The sequence below is a fragment of the Bidens hawaiensis genome, unplaced genomic scaffold, assembly GCF_021521415.1.
Source record: "Bidens hawaiensis isolate Kalapana, Puna unplaced genomic scaffold, B.hawaiensis_p1.1 tig00038554_1, whole genome shotgun sequence".
NCBI lineage: Eukaryota > Viridiplantae > Streptophyta > Magnoliopsida > Asterales > Asteraceae > Bidens > Bidens hawaiensis.
The window spans coordinates 31,833-51,407 of NW_027496769.1; the positions used below are offsets into that span (position 1 = coordinate 31,833).

A 19,575-nucleotide genomic window follows, 5' to 3' on the forward strand; every position below is an offset into this window, starting at 1 on the left:
GTTCCGAGTTTCGTTACCATCTAGGTGTTATCACATAAGTTTTACCGATAGTACATTAACATATTTAATGCAAAATATAGATCCTTAATCTTCCACAAAATAGCACACATCATCAAGCACGTATCATTCATTCCAATTTGGGTGTACCTAGAAAGCATGTAAAGAAAACGGGTCAACTACGAATAGTTGGTGAGTTTCACTAATTTAAATAAACCATGACAAATCATTTTAATAATCATAAATTAATGATGTAATTATGCTGAGCCTACAAGTGAAAACTCTGTTAACCCAGAAACACATTTAATAACCTCTGGGGACACTGTTAACCCAGAAACACATTTAATAACCTCTGGGGACACTGTTAACCCAGAAATACATTTAATAACCTCTGGGGACACTGTTAACCCAGAAATACATTTAATAGCCTCTGGGGACACTGTTAACCCAGAAATACTTTTAATAACCTCTGGGGACACTGTTAACCCAGAACACTGTTTCGGGTCTTACAATATTAACAACTCAGACAATTACCATCTTAACACATTACCGTACAATTCCCGTACAATAAACATTATATAAATACATTCATTTCCATGCGATCGGCATGTACTTAAACACTTTGATAAAAACATGCTTTCCACCCCGGGAAAATATTTAAAACTGTTCAATAAAAAGGGGCTCGTGAAACTCACCTTTTTGGTGAGCAGAGATGTAATACTGGCACGGCTACCTGTCCAGATCTGTAATACGATTCCTAAGTCGTTACTACATAATTTCTATTAATATAACTTAAATTCGTGTTAACCGGTACGTCCGGGGACACTGTTAACCCAGTACCGTACACGATCCGGGGACAATGTTAACCCCGATACACTTCTCAGGACTTAGATTGTGATATCACTTAGAGTTCTTTAGTCAAAACTACCATTAGTTTGTTTTCTCGTTTTGCGTGCCTAGCACGGTTATTCGTCTTTATGTTTTCAAAAATGAGTTTGGCCACATACGACCCGAAAATAGTTGTTATTGATATTTTAATTAAAGTGGTGAAATTAGAGCTCGGTTTAGACACCCCGTTTGGCCGCGGGGCCCGTTTCCGTCTTTAATATACCGGAAACGACTAAATCGGGTAAAATTATCCAAATCATCCGAACTACTTTCGGATGATTTATTTTTACTTGATTTACTCAGTTTCATGAAAATAGTCTATTTTTAGGGTTTTTATACACCAGTCAGCTCGCTTAGGCGAACTTTGCCGGTTTACGCGTTTTAAGCTTTAAAAGTTTGTTTTTAAGTTCCGTTTAGCACAAATAAATATCCGCTTAGTCTCGGATCTTGAAATTTTAGACAAATCAGTTTTTGACAGTAAGGTATTTTATAAAAATATTTCCAGAATTAATTTTTATATTTAACATTTATTTATCTATTTTTAAACGTCATTTAAACACCAAATATGTCGAAAATACCAAACGACCTTAGAAAAATCCCAAATTTTTCTGGGATGACTCCTGCCATCCATATATTTCCCAGTAATTTTTACAGAATCAAAAACTCATTTTTCATGCCATTTTCACCAAAACCGAGCTAGAACACCCTAGAACTCGTTTTACCGAAAAGCCTACTTAGACTTCTCCAATGGATCTGAAATTTGGTGTGTGACTTTTATATGTTATAAAAAGCTTATCTGAATTTTTCCAGAATTTTTCATGATGTTTAGCTATTTTTCATCATTTTTAGCCAAAACCGAGCATTAAATTCACCAAATATTCATCCTTTATCCAAAAATTACCAAAATTTCACAGATCTCATATTTTCATGTGTAGATCATCTCTGTGAAATTTCATGACTCAACTCTAAGTCTACCACAATCTGTCCAAATCTTACAAATCGTACGAAAAACCGAACTACCTTGTGTTTCTAGCTTTAGATTGCAAAGATCTTGCTTTCTAGCCTTTGCTAGCAACTAGATACAAAACCTACAAGCACAACAACACCACACCAAGCAAGTTATACCCACAATCAAGCCATTTCTTTCATGGTTTCGGTTAAGACATCAAAACAAAGATTTTAACCGTAAAAATTCGTTTTTGACTCTTTTAACTCCTTTCTTGGACCAAGATCCCTTGTATAACTTGTATACATCACTTGATCATGCAAGAATCGGTTTCATCTCGGGTTTTCACCCATTTTTCACTTGAAACCTCATTTTCTCATGATTTTGGAATTAAAAAGCAAGATCAAACCATAATAACATGTTTATACCTTGTGGATCTTCTTAAAAATCAAAGGTTTTGGTTGAATGTGTAAAGGGTTGAGAGGATTTGGAGAGTTGGAATGTAGAAAAAAGAAAATGAAGTGTGTGTGTGTGTGTACCCATGGACCGATCGGTCCATGTATGGTGTGGGGGGGGGCCCACATCTCCAACCATGGCCACACATTTGGATTGTGTAATCCGGATAATGTTGTGGATAATCTGGTTCAGTTCGTTTTTCGGTTAAACACTTAATTCGGCTTAAAACGAGGCTAAAACGGTCGTTTTTCGGCTTAAAAATAAAATTTATATAAAACCGATTTAAAATCTTTAAAAACTTAAACCATGACATTTATTGACTCAACACATCATATTGTCGGTCATTGTGCATCTTTTTCGGCTTGATCGATCGTCTCTTGCTTGGTTTGATGTTAAAGGTTTCGTTTATCGTACCGACGTACTAATAAATCGAAATCCTTTTTCTGTGCTATAATTCACTTATCCCGAAGCTTTAATACTTCGTACACATCACTAAACATTATATATTTCGTCTATAATGTAATCCCCGATTAGTTCGGGTTTCAATAACCGTTCATCGATTAATCGTAATTTCAATACGACTAGCTGTATATTCGAGTATAATTCGTACTGTGAATCTTATATACTCGTATAAACACATTATAATTCATATATTCAGTATTGAATAACACGTAAATAGTATATTCCGGCTAGGGTATACCTGAATTTGCCGGAATCGTTACACTATTCCTTCATAAAGTTATTAACCATCTTTTTCATCTTGTTACATTTGTGAAGAGGCTTGTCTCTCATCTTCTTCTTCTTACTTCCTTCTTCAGCAACCTTATTTCTCAGCTCGTCTGTCTCATGTAGTGCTCGATCAAGATGTTCCTCTTGGGATTGTGGCATGATGGTTGGGTATCCATATTGTGGCGGTGGGTCATGGTAGCCCATCATCACGATGTCATAGTGATTCTTTGGATACGGTGACAAGGTTGCTTCCTCTTGTTGTTGGATTTCATTTGCTTGTTTGGAGATTATTTCTTGAAAGGGCAGAAAGTTGGGTGGAAATCTGATCTTTCTCCCTTGAAAAGATTTTACAAAAGGATCTTCAGGATCATAACACTGGCTCATGTGATAAAAAGGATGTGTACAACCTTCATCTGGCGGAAAATCACATTTTGAGTCGATTGAAGGTTCTTCTCTTGGTGTACTTATTTCTTCAGAGATTTCCTCATCGGGATCTTCTTCTTCTTCTGGGTATTCCTCTTCTTCCATGGCCTTTGCTGTATCCATCACCAAAGGGTCTAGGTGATAGCTTCCGTACGGTTGAATGACTCTCATATTTGGTTTTTGAGAAGGTCCATTGTAGGTATTGGGATGAGAATCGATGGAGTTGTAAGCAGATGTTCCAGTTCGTCATTGTCTTTGATCGGAATGGCATTGCATCCAGTCGAAAGAGTTGGACTCCGGTTCCACTTTGATTTGTTTGTTAGTTAGCAATTCGTGGGACCGGTGATACGTCGGGATGTTGGATGGATAATACTTCGGGATGTTTGATGGGTGATACGTCGGGATGTTTATGGGATGGTACTCTTGCATCAAGGATCGTTTGGTAAATTGATCGGTAGTTGTTGTGTTCCAGGAAATAAATTGGTGTGGTTTGGTCAATTGGATGATCTTGGCTAAAGAAATCTTCATAATAGTCTTCACTCATGTTGTCCTTTGGAATTGGTTCGGGGCATCCAGCTCTCCTTTCATCGCGCATAAAGCCGTCTATTATCTTCTGGAATGACATCTATGGGTGGTTTAGATTGAGGAGGGATAGAAAAGGTTACCGGCCTATCTTATCCCTATTTAAATAAAAAGAGTAATAATAATAATTCTTATTAACTTGGATCGAAACTTAGGTATTATTTAATTAATATCTAAGTTCCTAAGATCGATGGCTTTGATACCAACCTGTCACACCCCTATCTTGGGCTTAGGCTTGTGACCATCAGTTGGCACCGCTTTTGTAAATTAATCAGAGTTACGGGTTAAATGCGGAAATATTAACGTGGATTAAAATATTAATATTTACATATAAAAAGACGGTATTATTTAATAACCGTTAAAGTTTACAAAAGATTAAAGTTTAACATTTAACCAAATGATTTGAGCCATCAGATCGTCTATCGAAGACTTCGATTCTTCAAGCGCATATCCTTCGTTACCTGTAAAACAGTTTGAAAATACGTCAGCAACACATGCTGGTGAATAAGTCGACGCATAAAATATTTTATTTACTTAATTAACCCTCGAGACATAACTTAGGTCTCGGCCCATCGTGGCTTAGGAATAATCAAGTTAAAAACTTAAACACAACTACAAACTTAAGCTCTACTCGAAACCGCTCAGCACACATCACAGCGTTCGAGGTTACTTAGCTACCTTTAGTATACACATGATTACCCTCTCTCGGACATAACTTAGGTCCGGCCCATCGTGGCGGAGGCATATAACCAGGTATGGGGCGGTGTGCCCACCGTCTACAATATATGTAATGATCCAAACAAACGTACACAACAACCTCAGGGGTAGCGATTACTTTGTTCATAATGTTTTAGAGACACGTAATCTCATGTAATCAATTTAATTTGACTCGATTAAACAAATTATTAAAGTTTGGGCGTATTCACCTTTGAAAGGATCAGCTTCACTTTACTGATCGTATTGTTTTTCATTTGCTATCTCGGACCTATAATACGAGTATAACCTTTTGTCATTACTAGATCAATAATCTAGCTTTAGATCTTTAGTCTATTTTTGTATAATATTTACCTCAATTATATTTCTTATTTGAACATTTAGTTCAAAACATTTTTTCTTTTTTTAACAAGTTTTAAACCTTTAGTTTTACTTGTTTACTTTTCTAAAACACTACGTGTCTTCTTCTCGAAGAAACGTATACTTTATTTATTTACTTATTATTTAATAAACTTAAACAATAATAATAATATTAATAACAAAGATTATTATTATTATTTCTTATTTATATTTTTCTTTGTTATATTTTTTTTATTTATTCTCGAGGTATCGAGTATACCTTCGACTAGGTCTAAGCCTTTAATATTATATTAATATTTTATTCGGGTATTACCCCTACCTTGGTCTGCTTATATTTTTCCTGGACTTTTGGGCAGCACCTAGATGCTTTCACGTTTCTCAAGAAATATTGGTCAACCCCTCCTTGCCACTTGGCTGTCACCCGGTGCCACTTGGAGACACGTGTCATCACCTGTCAGACCACGTTATCGTGGTGCGCGATGACGTTGTGTCTTTGGGTATCGCGTATCGCGATAGCTTAAGAAGACATTTTTTTCAAGATTGGCCCTTGTACTTTAAAAACTTGGCATTTTTGATCCGATATTTTCGTGATGTTACAATTGCTCATTTGGAAGATCTTTTGGTTAGGGTTTGTGTTAACTGATCGTGTGTACGGTCATAGAACCCTTGGTACCGCTTGTTTTTCATGTAAGTTCTACTGTCGTTATAGTTGTTTGCCTATTGGCTTGTCGGGACTATGATTGTTACTTCATGTCCGTTCGGAACCGTGAAGCCATTTCTTGTTCGACGGTGATAAGTGGTTTGACATTTGAGAGGGATCTTTTGTACTGGTACTGGGTGAAGGTTTTTTGCTGGGAAAGTACGAGTGGAAATTCAACTCATGAGTGTTGTTTTGACAATGGGAGCTGAGCATAGTTTGACTGATGCAAAGGTCGGGCTCTATAACTAAGTTGATTGGATATTTGAAATCTTAGCTTGGTCATGAAGAACTGGAGGTTGGGAGAACTTCTGTTGTTGATGTTTTAGCTTGTTCTTGGAACTGGAGGTTTGGGATCTGTTATTAAAGAATACTTGAGTTAATGGGTATAGGGTTTTGTTTGGATGACTGTTGAGGTTCGTGCAAAGCCTTCAAGTGGGAGATTGTTAGGATTTGTGAAGGCTTTGAGCTAGTTTTGGGCTTGGGCTCAAATTGGTGACAAGAAGAACAAGGACTTGGCACGTTATTGTTTCTTGTTGATAAGTCTTTAACCCTAGTTCATATCTTATAAATAACTCTGATATGTAATTGTAATCTTTGCACCTAATCAATGAAATAACCTTGTTGCAGCCCGTGGATGTAGGTCCCCCGCTGGGACCGAATCACATAAAATTCTTGTGTCGTTTATCATTTATATTTTCTGTTTACTGGGTGTATAATCATGTGTGCATGTTCGTGTGTTGTTCCGCTGCGCCGCTTTGTTCCTAACAATTTGAATATTCAAAATATTAAGCATATCCATATATGCGGCTAACAAAGACGACAACACACCTCAACTTTCCACCTATAAAAGTGATTTTTTATAAGTTTTAACAGTTTTCCAAGAAAATTTAAGTAATCTTACATCTAGAAGTAAGAAACAAAAAGAAGTTTTTATAACATTAATATTATCATTTTGTACAAAAATGTTATTTTTAACAAAAAAAAAAAAAGCACTCACTATTATAATATACTTGGAGTTTCATGTTCGATTCCAACAAATGTACGTTATAGGATTCAAACTCATGTAAGGTGTGTTACATGCGGATGATAAGCCTTTCAGGGTCTCTCGACAACCAGATACATTAAAACCATTAAAATTAAAATAAAAATAACCTAGAGGTCGTGGGTTCGAAACCGATCCTAAGCGTCAATCGCCTTGTCGCTGAGTGAGACTGATTTACCTCTCACATGATGGGAATGGTACGGTGGGTCGGTTTGCATAACACGTTTCGGAACAATTAAAATAAAAACAATAATAAGTTATTTAAAATTAAAAGTTGAGATTTTAAGATGAGGTGTTCCGAAAAACGGGAAAAACAGTTATGATCCATCACCCTCTTCCTCCACCGCTGCATTACCTCTTTTGGCCGCTATAATAATAATAATAATAATATTATTATTATTATTATTATTATTATTATTATTATTATTGCTATAATAATAATAATAATAATAATAATAATAATAATAATAATGGAGCCCAAGAAATTTATACTCGAGGTTGAACCTGCGATCCAGGCCAAAGATGGACGCCCCTCCATGGGACCTGTTTACCGTAGCATCTTCGCTAAAGACGGTTTTCCGAACCCCATTGACGGCCTCGATTCCTGCTGGGACGTTTTCCGGTCAGCCTTTCTTACATCTTCATTCGTATTTGTTATATATATATGCATGTTTTCATTTTAATTCTGTTTATTATGTTACAAATGCGTTTCATTTTTATTTACAATACAAGGATCGTTTCATTTCCTATTAATCGATGGAGTTTCTGAGGATATTATCTGCATGGTTTCCTAAAATATGTGTTTGGTCATGTTACAGGATGTCTGCAGAGAAATATCCTGATAACAAAATGCTTGGCGCGCATGAATTTGTAGATGGGAAGGTATAATTAATCGAATGATATATGGCACCTGCAATGCATGATACAGATAATATTCTAAATCTGTGTGTGTTTAAGTTGATCATCTATTGTAAATTTGCAGCATGGCAAGTATGAGTGGTTGACATACAAACAAGTCTATGACAAAGTGATACAATGTGGGAATGCTATCCGAGCTTGTGGAGTTGAGCCGGTAAGTGTTCTTATTGTAACTATATGGGCGGACTTATCGGTAACAGTTTTGTTCATGTGGACTGTTTTTTTCACATTGAGAGATTGTATTGCTTATTATTCACTTGGGGATTAATTTATGCTTACTTGATGACATGTATTGGTGGTTTTAGGGAGGAAGGTGTGGTATTTATGGAGCCAATTGTGCACAGTGGATAATGAGCATGGAGGTACATTATTATTTCTTCTTTTTTTTCCTTCTAGGTTTCTATTACTCATTGCTTGCTACTAAATTCTATTACCAAGATGGAAACTAATTTTACAGATATAAATGCATGTAAACGAACCGAATGGGGTATGTTTGTGTTCGTTGAACTTTAACTGAACACGATCAAACACAAACAATCAAAAGTACAAGGTTTTCTTGTTTGTTCATTAAGAAAATGAATGTGTTCATGTTCGTTCGTTAATAGTATAAACGAACGGTTCAGAAATGTAAACGACAAGCAAACATAATTGAACGAATATAATTGAACATAGATGAAACGAATATAAACGAACATAACTAAGCAAACACCAAACAAAAGAAAACGTGAACATCAATTTGTTGGGCCTAAAAATTAATAAACTAGACTAAATTGTAATTGGCCTAACGTAAAAGGGCAAACATAAACAAATTTAAATTTATGAATGTTCATAAACATAAATAAATGACAGAGTCATGTGTTCATGTTCGTTTATGTAACTAAATAAACAAAAAAGTTATGTTCATGTTTGTTCATTCGTTAGATAAGTGAACTTCCCATCGAACGGTTCTCTAAACGTTCGGTTTGTTTACGGGCTTATACATATACATATATTATAAGTTTCTAGAATTGTGTTTTGATACTCATAAGTCATAAACTGATGCAGGCATGCAATGCTCATGGCTTGTACTGCATACCGTTATATGATACCTTAGGTAAGTAGTGTTTTCTTTCTTCATTGGTTCTTATATGTTATAGGACTTATGGAATGTATTTTTCTGTTTTAAATGTTTCATTTAGGTGCTAATGCAGTAGAATTCATCATATGTCATGCTGAGGTCGCCATTGCTTTGTAGAAGTAAAAAAGATCCCAGAGGTAATTAGTAATTGTAATAATGATTCATTTGTATGTGTCCATTTTAAATCAAATGGACTATAGTTCTTTAGTTTTATCTATAATATCCTTTTGGCAATTCAGGTGCTGAAAACATTCCCGAAAGCTGTTGAATATCTTAAAAGTAAGTCTCTTATTCTATCCATTTGTTATTTTTAGCTATTTACTGCATATACTAAGATGCATACTTCTTTTAGCAATTGTGAGCTTTGGACAAGCTACTACTGAACAAAAGGAACAATTCAAAAACTTTGGTGCAGCATTACACTCATGGGATGAGTTTTTATCATTGGTAAGCTTTTTCCAATCAACTGTACTTTGACTTTCATGAAAGTTTACTCTGATATTTGATTTTGACTTTCTTGAAATTTCTACTTTTCTCCAATTGCAGGGAAAAGACAAACAGTTTGATCTGCCAGTGAAGAAGAAAACCGACATCTGTACTATTATGTACACAAGTGGAACAACCGGTGATCCAAAGGGTGTATTAATTTCTAATAACAGCATTGTTACACTCATAGCTGGTGTTCGCCGTTTTCTAGACTGTAATAATGAATCAGTGAGTTTCCTACCCTTCAAGCTCATTATATTTTTAATTGATACACGTCATCGTCAAGGTTAGGGCTGTTACTGAGCCGAGTCAGGGCAAGTTCGGGCTTGGCTCAAATGTAAATAGGGGTGGCTTGGCTCATGTTTTGAAACCGAACTGAAACCTGAGCTGGAGCTCATTTTGTAAATAGCTCGATCTAGCTTGTGGCTCGTTAACTTTTTTCTTATTTTTTTATGTATATTGATGTGTAAAAGAAAAAAATATCATTCTTTAACATACACATCATACAAATTTTATAAACAAGAGAATTTATAACGTTACTTTTGTTTTTTTTTTCTAAATGAGAGAATATTTTTTTTTCAATACTTTTATAAGTTATTATTATTATCATTTTAGTATTATAGCATATATTTTGTATGAAATGTTTTAAAAGAGCGAATTGAGCGAGCCAATGAGCCAGTTATCGAGCGAGCCACATGCCGAGCCAACGTTGGCTAGGGCTTGGCTAGTTAACATGTTGAGCTGGATAGGCTCAGCTCATTTACATAGGAGGTTTTTTAGCTGAGCCATTTACAGCGAGCATTTTGAACAGCCCTAGTCAACGTACACGTGAACAGTGACATGGCATAAAACATGCAAAACTGGTGCCACTTCAGCAAATTCTGATGATCATACTCTTCTCATACTTGTAACGTTGCAGTTGACAGAAAATGATGCATATCTCTCATTTTTACCTTTGGCGCATATATTTGGCCGGGTGATTGAAGAATGTTTTATACATCACGGTGGTAGAATTGGATTTTGGCGCGGGGTAACATCAAAACATCTTGTTTATTTAAATATCAAGAAATTAGTCTTTTTTATAATATGGCAAATAATATATTCAGGATGTGAAATTACTAATTGAAGACATTGGGGAGCTTAAACCTACTATTTTCTGTGCTGTTCCTCGGGTTTTAGAAAGAATTTATTCAGGTATTTACTTTTATTCTGTGAATGTTACCCCTATGTTTCTACTATTGCTAATTACTTTCTTTTGTTCAGGTTTGCAACAGAAGATTAATTCTGGGAGTTTTTTTGAAAGTAAATTGTTTAACCTAGCATATTCATAGTGAGTGTTCCAATAACAAGATTCTTCACATTTTAATCATGCACCTTAATTCATTTTTGTAATATTTGAATTTGATTGTTGAAACTTTATGCAGTAAGTTGCATAATATGAAGGGTGGGAGTAAACATGAAGAGGCATCTGTATTAAGTGACAAATATGTTTTCGATAAGGTTAGATATTAACTTAAAGGAACTCATATTCATATTTCACTTGTTTTATTAAAAAAAAGTAGACTATGAATGAAATATTTTAGGACAAAAGATGTTATTGTGTTGCTCATTTTGTGCAGGTTAAGCAGAGGTTAGGCGGTAGGGTCCGCATTATCTTATCTGGAGCGGCCCCACTGGCTCCACACGTAGAAGGTTTTCTGAAAGTGGTTGCATGTTGTCATGTCCTCCAAGGATATGGTAATTCAGTTTCTCAGGTTATATGGAAAACTGAGCAGGTCGGGTAACCGCATAATAATATTTGTGTATACCTAAATGTAGGCCTGACCGAAACGTGTGCTGGATCGTTTGTCTCACTGCCAAATGAAATGAACATGGTGGGTACAGTGGGCCCACCAAATTTGGATGCGCGTTTGGAATCTGTTCCTGAAATGAATTATGATGCTCTTTCAAGTACAGCGCGTGGAGAAATATGCATAAAGGGGGATATTTTGTTTTCCGGGTACTACAAACGCGAAGACCTTACAAAAGAGGTCTTGGTTGATGGATGGTTCCATACAGGTAGGTGTTTATGCGTTTCTCATAGTTCTTGTTTAAGATTGATTTTGTGTTATATATTTCATATATTTATAGATTTATATGTATGTTTTAGGTGATATTGGTGAGTGGCAACCAGATGGAAGCATGAAAGTTATTGACCGCAAAAAGAATATTTTTAAGCTTGCACAAGGAGAATATGTGGCAGTTGAGAATCTGGAGAATGTTTACGGGCTTGTTTCTGCTGTTGATGAGGTATGCTTTTGATATCATAATATTATATGATCCATGAAAACTGATACCCGCGTTTGTGTTTTAGGTGTGGGTATATGGGAATAGTTTTGAGTCATGTCTTGTTGCTGTTGTAAACCCAAACAAATCGGCTCTCGAAAAGTGGGCCCGTTCAGCTGAATTGTCTGGTGATTTTGAGTCCTTATGTAAGGATCCGAAGGTTAACGAATACATACTAGGAGAGCTAGCCAGAGTTGGAAAAGAGAAAAAGGTATTATTAATACAACTAACTGGTATTGAGATTTGAATATAAGGAAGGTTTGATTAGTTTGGTTGTTTGGGTTGGCAGTTGAAAGGATTTGAGTTCATTAAAGCGGTTGAGCTTGATCCTGTACCGTTTGACATTGAACGCGATCTTCTGACCCCGACAATGAAAAAGAAAAGGCCCCAGATGCTGAAATATTATCAGGTATGTCTGTTGAAAGGATCCATTTGAAATTGAAAACCGGATTCTAATATCGTTTGTTGTTGGCAGACTAAAATTGATGATATGTATAAGAATATGAAGTGAAGCTGGAAGTAGATGCAAACTGCATTGATAGAAGTTCTGATCTTTTATATTTGAAGATTTTGTCTGTTAACACAGTTAATTAATTATTTGAAGATTATGTCTGTTATAATTCTTTTGGAAAGTGTACATAACACTATCCTAGTTATTATCCAAGATTCGCACCGATTTTCAGAAAAATACTGAACACAAAACTAATTTTACGTTTCTACGGTTATTTGTGTTTACGTGAGAATCGAGATCCTACCGGTACCAAGTTTAATAGTATGAGTTCTAAACATACTATCAAGCCTTATGATCCATTGTAGTTAAAACAATCTATAAATGACTAGTCTGAAAATTAAAAATAATAAACAGAAGACATTGCAAAACTCTATAAATATTGCAAATTAAAGCCCAATTTACAGCAGAAACAGACAACTTCAAACCTCTTTTGAAGTTAAAGAAAAAAAAACAAAAGGAAAAAAAAAACTCTAATCTGTGTTTTTTTACCAGATTGAGAAGTATAATTGTATACTCACCCAACTGCATAATGGCACTCTCTTTCCATAATTAGAAAGAAAAAAATAATATCGGACAAAAAACCCGAGAATTCGTAGCTTGTTTTTTTCAAATACGTTTATTTGTCGCTTTTAACTTAGTCTTGAACCTTAAACCAACGTGTAGCCGGAAACCAAAACGTCTGCGAATGAAGCACTATGGATGTACACAAACTCTATGCTTTTGTCAGCTGGCAATGAGCTAACCCATGCTGGGAACCCGTATGAGCCACCTGCGGTCTTGGTTAGACCCCAGAGTGGACCGTAGAGCTTGGAGATGGTTAGACTGAAATTCTTGATGGTCCTCTTTGATTTGTTGGTAACTATAGCTGAATATCTGTAGTATGTTCTTCCATTTAATACCCATGAACTACTTACCTTTTGATCAATTTCAATTGGAGCTAAAAAAATAAAAAAAAATAATTAATATCCTTGTCAAAATAAAAAATTTTCGAAATTTAAAAATTAACGAGTTGATTTGGGTTATGTTTTACCTGCGTGTGGAGTTGGTTGAACTTCAAAGGGTTTATGAAGAGGAACTTCAACTGCAGAAACAAAAAGTTGTTACAAACAGTGAAAACCAAAAGGTCTAACTGACATTTAAACCAATATTTTAAGTATTTGAAGTTTTTATTTTTTCGGTTTTGCCATTTGGACCGAAAAAAATATTGTCCAAAGTAATGAATCTAGGTCTGAAACTTTAGGAACTAAAGCTGTGTTGTTAATTAATGATTAAAAGATAATTATATATTTGAGCCTAAAAGTTTTGTGCTACACTATTCTAATCATAAGCCATAATTATAAAGTCAATAACAAAAGTCAATGTTTTCGGTTTTTACAGGTTCGGCTTGGTTATGCACGCGCTATTTCAAATAAATAAAACGGTGACCAATATTACCTGGAAGGAGCGGGTCATGGGCAGCGTGACTGCCGACATGCAACCTAGCCAAGACTCCAAGAAGGGGTGCATTGTTATAAGTAGCCGGCTCGGTCTGCTCATAATTATCTCTTTGGTCAGCAAAGTTATCATACGCATCCGGACCACCCACAATGGCACCAGTCAAAAGATTCGGGTCACTTGCTTTTCGGCTAAACCATGTAGCGTAACCACCTCTGCAGCTAACAAAAGTCGGGTCAACCTTAATTGACACAATTGACGAACCGCGATGGTGAACTTGCTGCGGGTAATGGTTCCCATATCCAACCATGTAACTTGTTGCCCTTGGGTTATTTCCAAGAATATAATCCACCTTAATATTAATAAAATATTATATTGTTAACAAAACTTACATCAATATTTTTCGAATTATAAAACAATATTTTGAAATACCTGTGACTTGGCAAATGCAAGAAGCTCTGAGGGAGCAACACTGCCCGAAGCACATTGCAAGTGTTTTCGGGCAGCTGTCAAGTGGTCGGAGTAGACCGTAAGAATAAACGACGCACTTGTGACAAATTGTAAATTATTCCAACTTTGTCGGAAAATTAAACCTCCTGGTGTCTTTTGAACATTGTGATTAGCCTTCCCCATGCACGAACACATGAACATTTCCGCCTTTTCTTGGTACTTTCCAAACACCGGCGCGTGACTGTCTGCTTTCCCTCCCAATAAAAACTGTAATACAAAAGCACTTCTTATTATTATTTGATTTATCATTTATCTTTAAGTTTTTCCGTTAGTTATAATTGTAACATTATTTATATTACCATCGCGACTAGGGTCTGAACCCCAGCATATTTAACGTCCCATCCGAACTCGGTCATGGCCCATCCGGTCCCACCGAGGGCGTCACCGTTTTCGCCCAAGTAATCTAAGTAGTACTTTTCATTTGTTGCCTTGTACAGCCAAGCAGCTGCCCAAAGTAACTCATCCTGATCATATTAAAAAAAAGAAGAAAAAAAAAGAGTTTAATAAAAAAATTAAGTTAATTTAAATAAAGTAAGTTAAGGTTTTAACAACGTACGGCGTATCCACTAACAGATCTGTAGTATTTTTGGGCAACGGAGATGCTGCTGTCGTATTTGCCCCTGTATTTGTCAGCGAATTCAAAGAGCTGTGGAAGTAAATAAGAGATATGGTTAGGGGTAATATGGGAGTGTAAAAAAGTGTTTAGTTAGACTGAGAGGTGTGGGGGCTTCAAAGGGGGCGCTAGAGCCCCTCCGCTCGCGCTCCCAGGCGCTAATACCACACCAAATGGACGCTAGAGGGGGCGCTATCGAGGCGCAAACTAGAGATGGGCAAAAAAACCGGTTGGTGAACCGGTTCAACGGTTTAAACCGAAAACCGGTTTTTACAAAAACCGGTTATTTAAAAACCGGTTTGACCGGTTTAGTAACCGCCGGTTCGTATATCGGTTACAAGTTCTAGAGAAAAAACCGGTTACTGAACCGGTTATGGAAAAAACCGGTTAATTTTAAAACCGGTTATTATGAAAAAAACCGGTTATTAACCGGTTATTTTAAAAAAAAAAACCGGTTAATTAAAAAAACCGGTTATTAACCGGTTCTAACCGGTTTCTAAACCGGTCCTAACCGGTTAGACCGGTCCGAGTTTTGCACCAAAAAAACCGGTTAATAAACCGGTCCGGTTATTTAAAAACCGGTTTTTTTCCAGGCCAAGAAAAACCGGTCCGGTTATTAACCGAACCGGTTTTTTTAAAAAAACCGATTTGTGCACCTCTAGCGAAAACACCACCTGTGAGCATGGTAGTGGGAGAAGAGAGAGAGGATGTGGGGCTTTAATATGGGCGCTAGAGGGGCGCTACCCACACCAGGGGCCAGGGGCTCCAACACCCCCCTTATCCAGTTTCTCTCTCTGCCACATGTCATAATATTATTGGTTCTTGGCTCTGCTGAAGCCCCCACTAGAGCCCCACACCCCTTAGTCTTAATATGCATCAGTGGTGAGTACGGTGCAACACACCGACAACTAATGGTGTCATGTGTATTTATCATCCGTGATTGACGGTAACAACTAGTCTACTACACTCTCATATGATATTATTGTCACTTTGTATTTTTTAAGTTCAAAAACTTTTACTTTTAATTTTAACTAAGAATAATTTATACCAGAATGTGCCTAATATGACTGTTGTGTTAACTTTCATACGTTGTTAAGAAAATGTTTTTGTATGTCCAAAGTTCTTTCGAGTTTTAAAGCAATCTATATTATCATTAGACAACAGACCGTTACAGTCGGACATAGCTATTTCTTTGTTAGATTGGGATTTTGTTAGCCAACGATTGTTAAAGTTAGGATCCCAATTAATCAAATTGAAAGTACAAATTCTTATTTGCCATTATGCCTAAGACTATGTTTACATAAATCAACAGCCTAAATTGTTTTTAAAATTGTGTCTCCTTTTGACTTCAATATTAATTGTTTTAAAATTCTAATGTTTATGTAAAGTTAACCCATGTTTAATTAAAATAAGTTAATAATGATCATTTAATGATTTTTCATATATCAAAACTTTGTAATATTGTTTTTGGAATACATGGTAAACCATGAGTTGATTAAAATATAATAAAAGGGGACAAATAAAGTTAAGAAGTATGTATGGGAAAAGAAAAGAAAATGTGTATGCAAGAAAACTACGAAGTTGAAGAAATGATTACAATTAGTTGTACATACATATATGGACACATCCCATGTGAACCATTATAACGTATTGTTAGGCCAATAAGAAGATTTGTACCATGTGTATATATAATTGTACATACATATACAAGGACATCTCATGGCAACTGCTAATTTACACCGTCAACTACCAGCCTGACACTAGGACTCATAAAAGTGATAAAACCTTAAATGTCCGTATTTATTACAACATAAAATGTTAAAAAAGTTAGCTTATGTTACAGCTATTTTTCCTTTGTTAGGAATTATTTATTTCTTCTTTGAGAATGAAAATGATTTGTTACCAAATTATATTGATTTATGTTAAAACTATTTTTATAAAATATACTATTACTTTTTATCAAGATTTAATGGTCAATAACAGTCCTACCTAGTTTTACACTTTTACCAAAAACATGTTCTAGGAGTTACAAAACTTAGACTCGGGTTTTCTTAAAGACAAACGCAACAAGTAGTTGCAACTTATGCTTTACACATTGTACCCTCAACAGCATGTGCCAGAAAAAACATGAAAATGACAATAGTAACCATCCAACTGACCTGGTGGGCATGTTTTAGCAGCTCTCTTGAATAGGCAGGTTTAGCCCTACGGAATACGATGGAGGCGGCAGCCATCGCGGCGGCAGTTTCTCCAGCGAGGTCTGATCCAGGGTTATTTTCGTCAATTCTATACGCATTTCGTGACGTCGTCATTTCCTCCGGGCGTTGCCAACAATAATGATCCGTAGTTCCATCTCCCACCTAAATCAACCCACATCAATAAAGAAATAAAATAAAACGTCAGGCTAAATATACTTTTAAGTACATTTAGCCTGACAATAAATAAACAAATAAATGAATTAAAACATAATGACAATTACTTCTCCGTATAACACATGTGATTCAGAATGCGCTTTAATGAGGTAATCAGTACCCCATTTAACCGCATCCATGGCGTGACCGAGCTCCCCGCTCACCGCCATCTGGGACCCGTATTCCAAAATGCTCCACGACATCATCGTGACCGTAAACGCCATCGGAAGCCCGAACTTCACATTATCACCCGCATCATAATACCCTCCAACTAGATCCACCTTCAAAATCACAACCAAACCAAACCAATCAAATTACTCCCAAATTAATCAACAAAAATTCAACTTCACTAGTACAACTTACACCATTAGTTTTGCCATCATTTAAACCCGAGTTTCCTCGCCATTTAACCCGTTGGTTACTCGGGAGGTACCCGGATCTTTGAGCCTCAAAAAACAAAATACTTTTGGTAAGTGCTAGACCGTAATCGTGTCCACGCGATAACGCTAGTGGCACGATTGTAATAAGTAGAAACAGGCTAGTTTCACCAATTCTCATCATTTTCGGCATTGTAATCGAAACTGAAGGTGAATTTAAAATGGGTTTTTGTTGAATTGACAATGTGGATTTGGTTTATCGATTTTGATAATCGGATAAACCTGATTAAGAGAGGAAAGTTGGCGAAGAAGATGAGCTATAGGAGTAGTGTATATATATGGAGGAGAGTGGAAGAGTGGTGTGATATGAACACGCGTATTACTTTTTGAATAATTTAAGCAATAATAATGTTTTTTTCTTTTTGGCAATTACATGAAAAGTTAACTAATTTCACAGTTATGTTATGATTAAAAGGTGATTTTGATGATTAAAGTGTAATTGTTGATAATTAATTGTTAAAAAATTATATAACTTAAAAGTAAAATTTTCCAAAAATTGAGATTTAGGATAAAACATATTTTATAGAATTTACCACAAGTTTTTGCTTGCACCAGTGTATTATTTATTTATTTGAACAATTTTATTATTGTTATCATAATTAATGCCCATGATATTTTTTATATTTATAAAAGGAACTCAACTTTTAATATTGTCACAATATTATGAAATAATTGTAATGGTTTAATTGAATGTGATGTAAATGAAACAACTATAAAATTTGTTATTATTTGATATTTAGTGACCTTGTTTTTAAATTGTTCCTGATTAATTATTAATTGGATGAGAATTATCATTAAACAATAATAAATGTTTATATCAGTTTATTTTTTAGTTATATTATTTTACATTTAATAAAGATTTCACATTAGTGAGGCAATATTAAAAGAACAATATTTTGGTTATTATTAGATAATATATTCTTTCTTAAATGATAGAATTTTGAAACTTGATAGCATTTCCTAATATGAAATAAACTTATTTTATAAAAAGAAATGCTGTTAAAAAATAAATATATTTCTAAAAGAGAAATGATAGTTGTTGACCCTTTACGCAACTTACCCTTTTTGTGAATTTTTTAGAATTGTTTAAATTTAGTTCAGAAAAGTAATTATGTTAAAAAAATAATCATCACTGTTTTTTCTCATTCTCCAAAGTCAATTAAAAAGATACTATAACGGTTATAATGGGTTTTAAAAGGTAAGAAAATTATATAGTATTGATCAATAAATGGGGGTGATTTTAAAAAATATTTTTTATTCTGTTTCAATTTGAATTCTTGTGTGTGTGAGAGAAAAATACAGAACAAAAGCATGTGGGTTTTGCTTGATATAGTTTCCTGCGAAGGATCGGTGTTGGAACATATAATTTAATTATATAGTTAAGAGTTTATTTTATAAATTATAGCAGTGAATTGCTGCAGAAAATCCGGGAGAATATATTAATGGAAAATAACTTGATTCAAATATAGAGATGTAATTGTATTTTCTTTTATGTTTTGTTGACTAATTTGTAAGTATTTTAATGTATTTGACTTTATTTAGTATGTAGTAACTGGTCCACATAGCTGCTAAATACGTGTGGAAGGGTCATGTATACTTTTTGAGTTTTTTCAACGGGTTAGGCTAAATATACCTTCCTGGTTGCTTGTCATACTCTCTTTGGAAAAACCAACTTTAATATTACCCTCTGAAATTATATAATTACCAAATTAGCACAAAAACAAGGATTTCATATTTTTTTACAAGTTGCGTTTTTTTTTTTATGATTTCGAGTTTAGGATTTCGGGTTTAGGGTTCGGGTTTAGGGTTTAGGTTTCGGGTTTAGGGTTTAGGGTTCGGATTTAGGGTTTAGGTTTTCGGGTTTCCGGTTTCGGGTTTAGGGTTTAGAGTTTAGGGTTTAGGGTCCGGGTTTAGGGTTTAGGTTTTCGGGTTTCGAGTTTAGGGTTTAGGGTTCGGGTTTAGGGTTTTAGGTTTTC

At 35.2% G+C, this 19,575-nt stretch overlaps 1 protein-coding gene and 1 pseudogene across 2 annotated transcripts; one reads left to right on the top strand and one right to left on the bottom strand.

Moving 5' to 3' along the window:
• Positions 1–8,905: 8,905 nt before the first annotated feature.
• Positions 8,906–12,318, top strand: LOC143590426 (long chain acyl-CoA synthetase 4-like; annotated as a pseudogene). Its single transcript, XR_013145471.1, has 14 exons — positions 8,906–9,009; positions 9,112–9,151; positions 9,225–9,319; positions 9,419–9,586; positions 10,278–10,388; positions 10,465–10,552; positions 10,622–10,688; positions 10,783–10,858; positions 10,978–11,095; positions 11,177–11,416; positions 11,508–11,647; positions 11,712–11,894; positions 11,973–12,092; positions 12,159–12,318. The product of XR_013145471.1 is annotated as a long chain acyl-CoA synthetase 4-like (transcript).
• A 484-nt stretch (positions 12,319–12,802) lies between these two features.
• LOC143590425 (endoglucanase 6-like) lies at positions 12,803–17,950 on the bottom strand. The gene is made up of 9 exons (XM_077070911.1): positions 17,526–17,950; positions 17,231–17,443; positions 16,911–17,111; positions 14,695–14,784; positions 14,438–14,602; positions 14,061–14,345; positions 13,629–13,980; positions 13,225–13,275; positions 12,803–13,131 (listed from the first exon to the last, which is right to left on the bottom strand). The coding sequence occupies exons 1-9, from the start codon at positions 17,730–17,732 to the stop codon at positions 12,842–12,844; spliced, it is 1,854 nt and encodes a 617-aa protein (XP_076927026.1). The 5' UTR covers positions 17,733–17,950; the 3' UTR covers positions 12,803–12,841.
• Between the last annotated feature and the right edge of the window lie 1,625 nt (positions 17,951–19,575).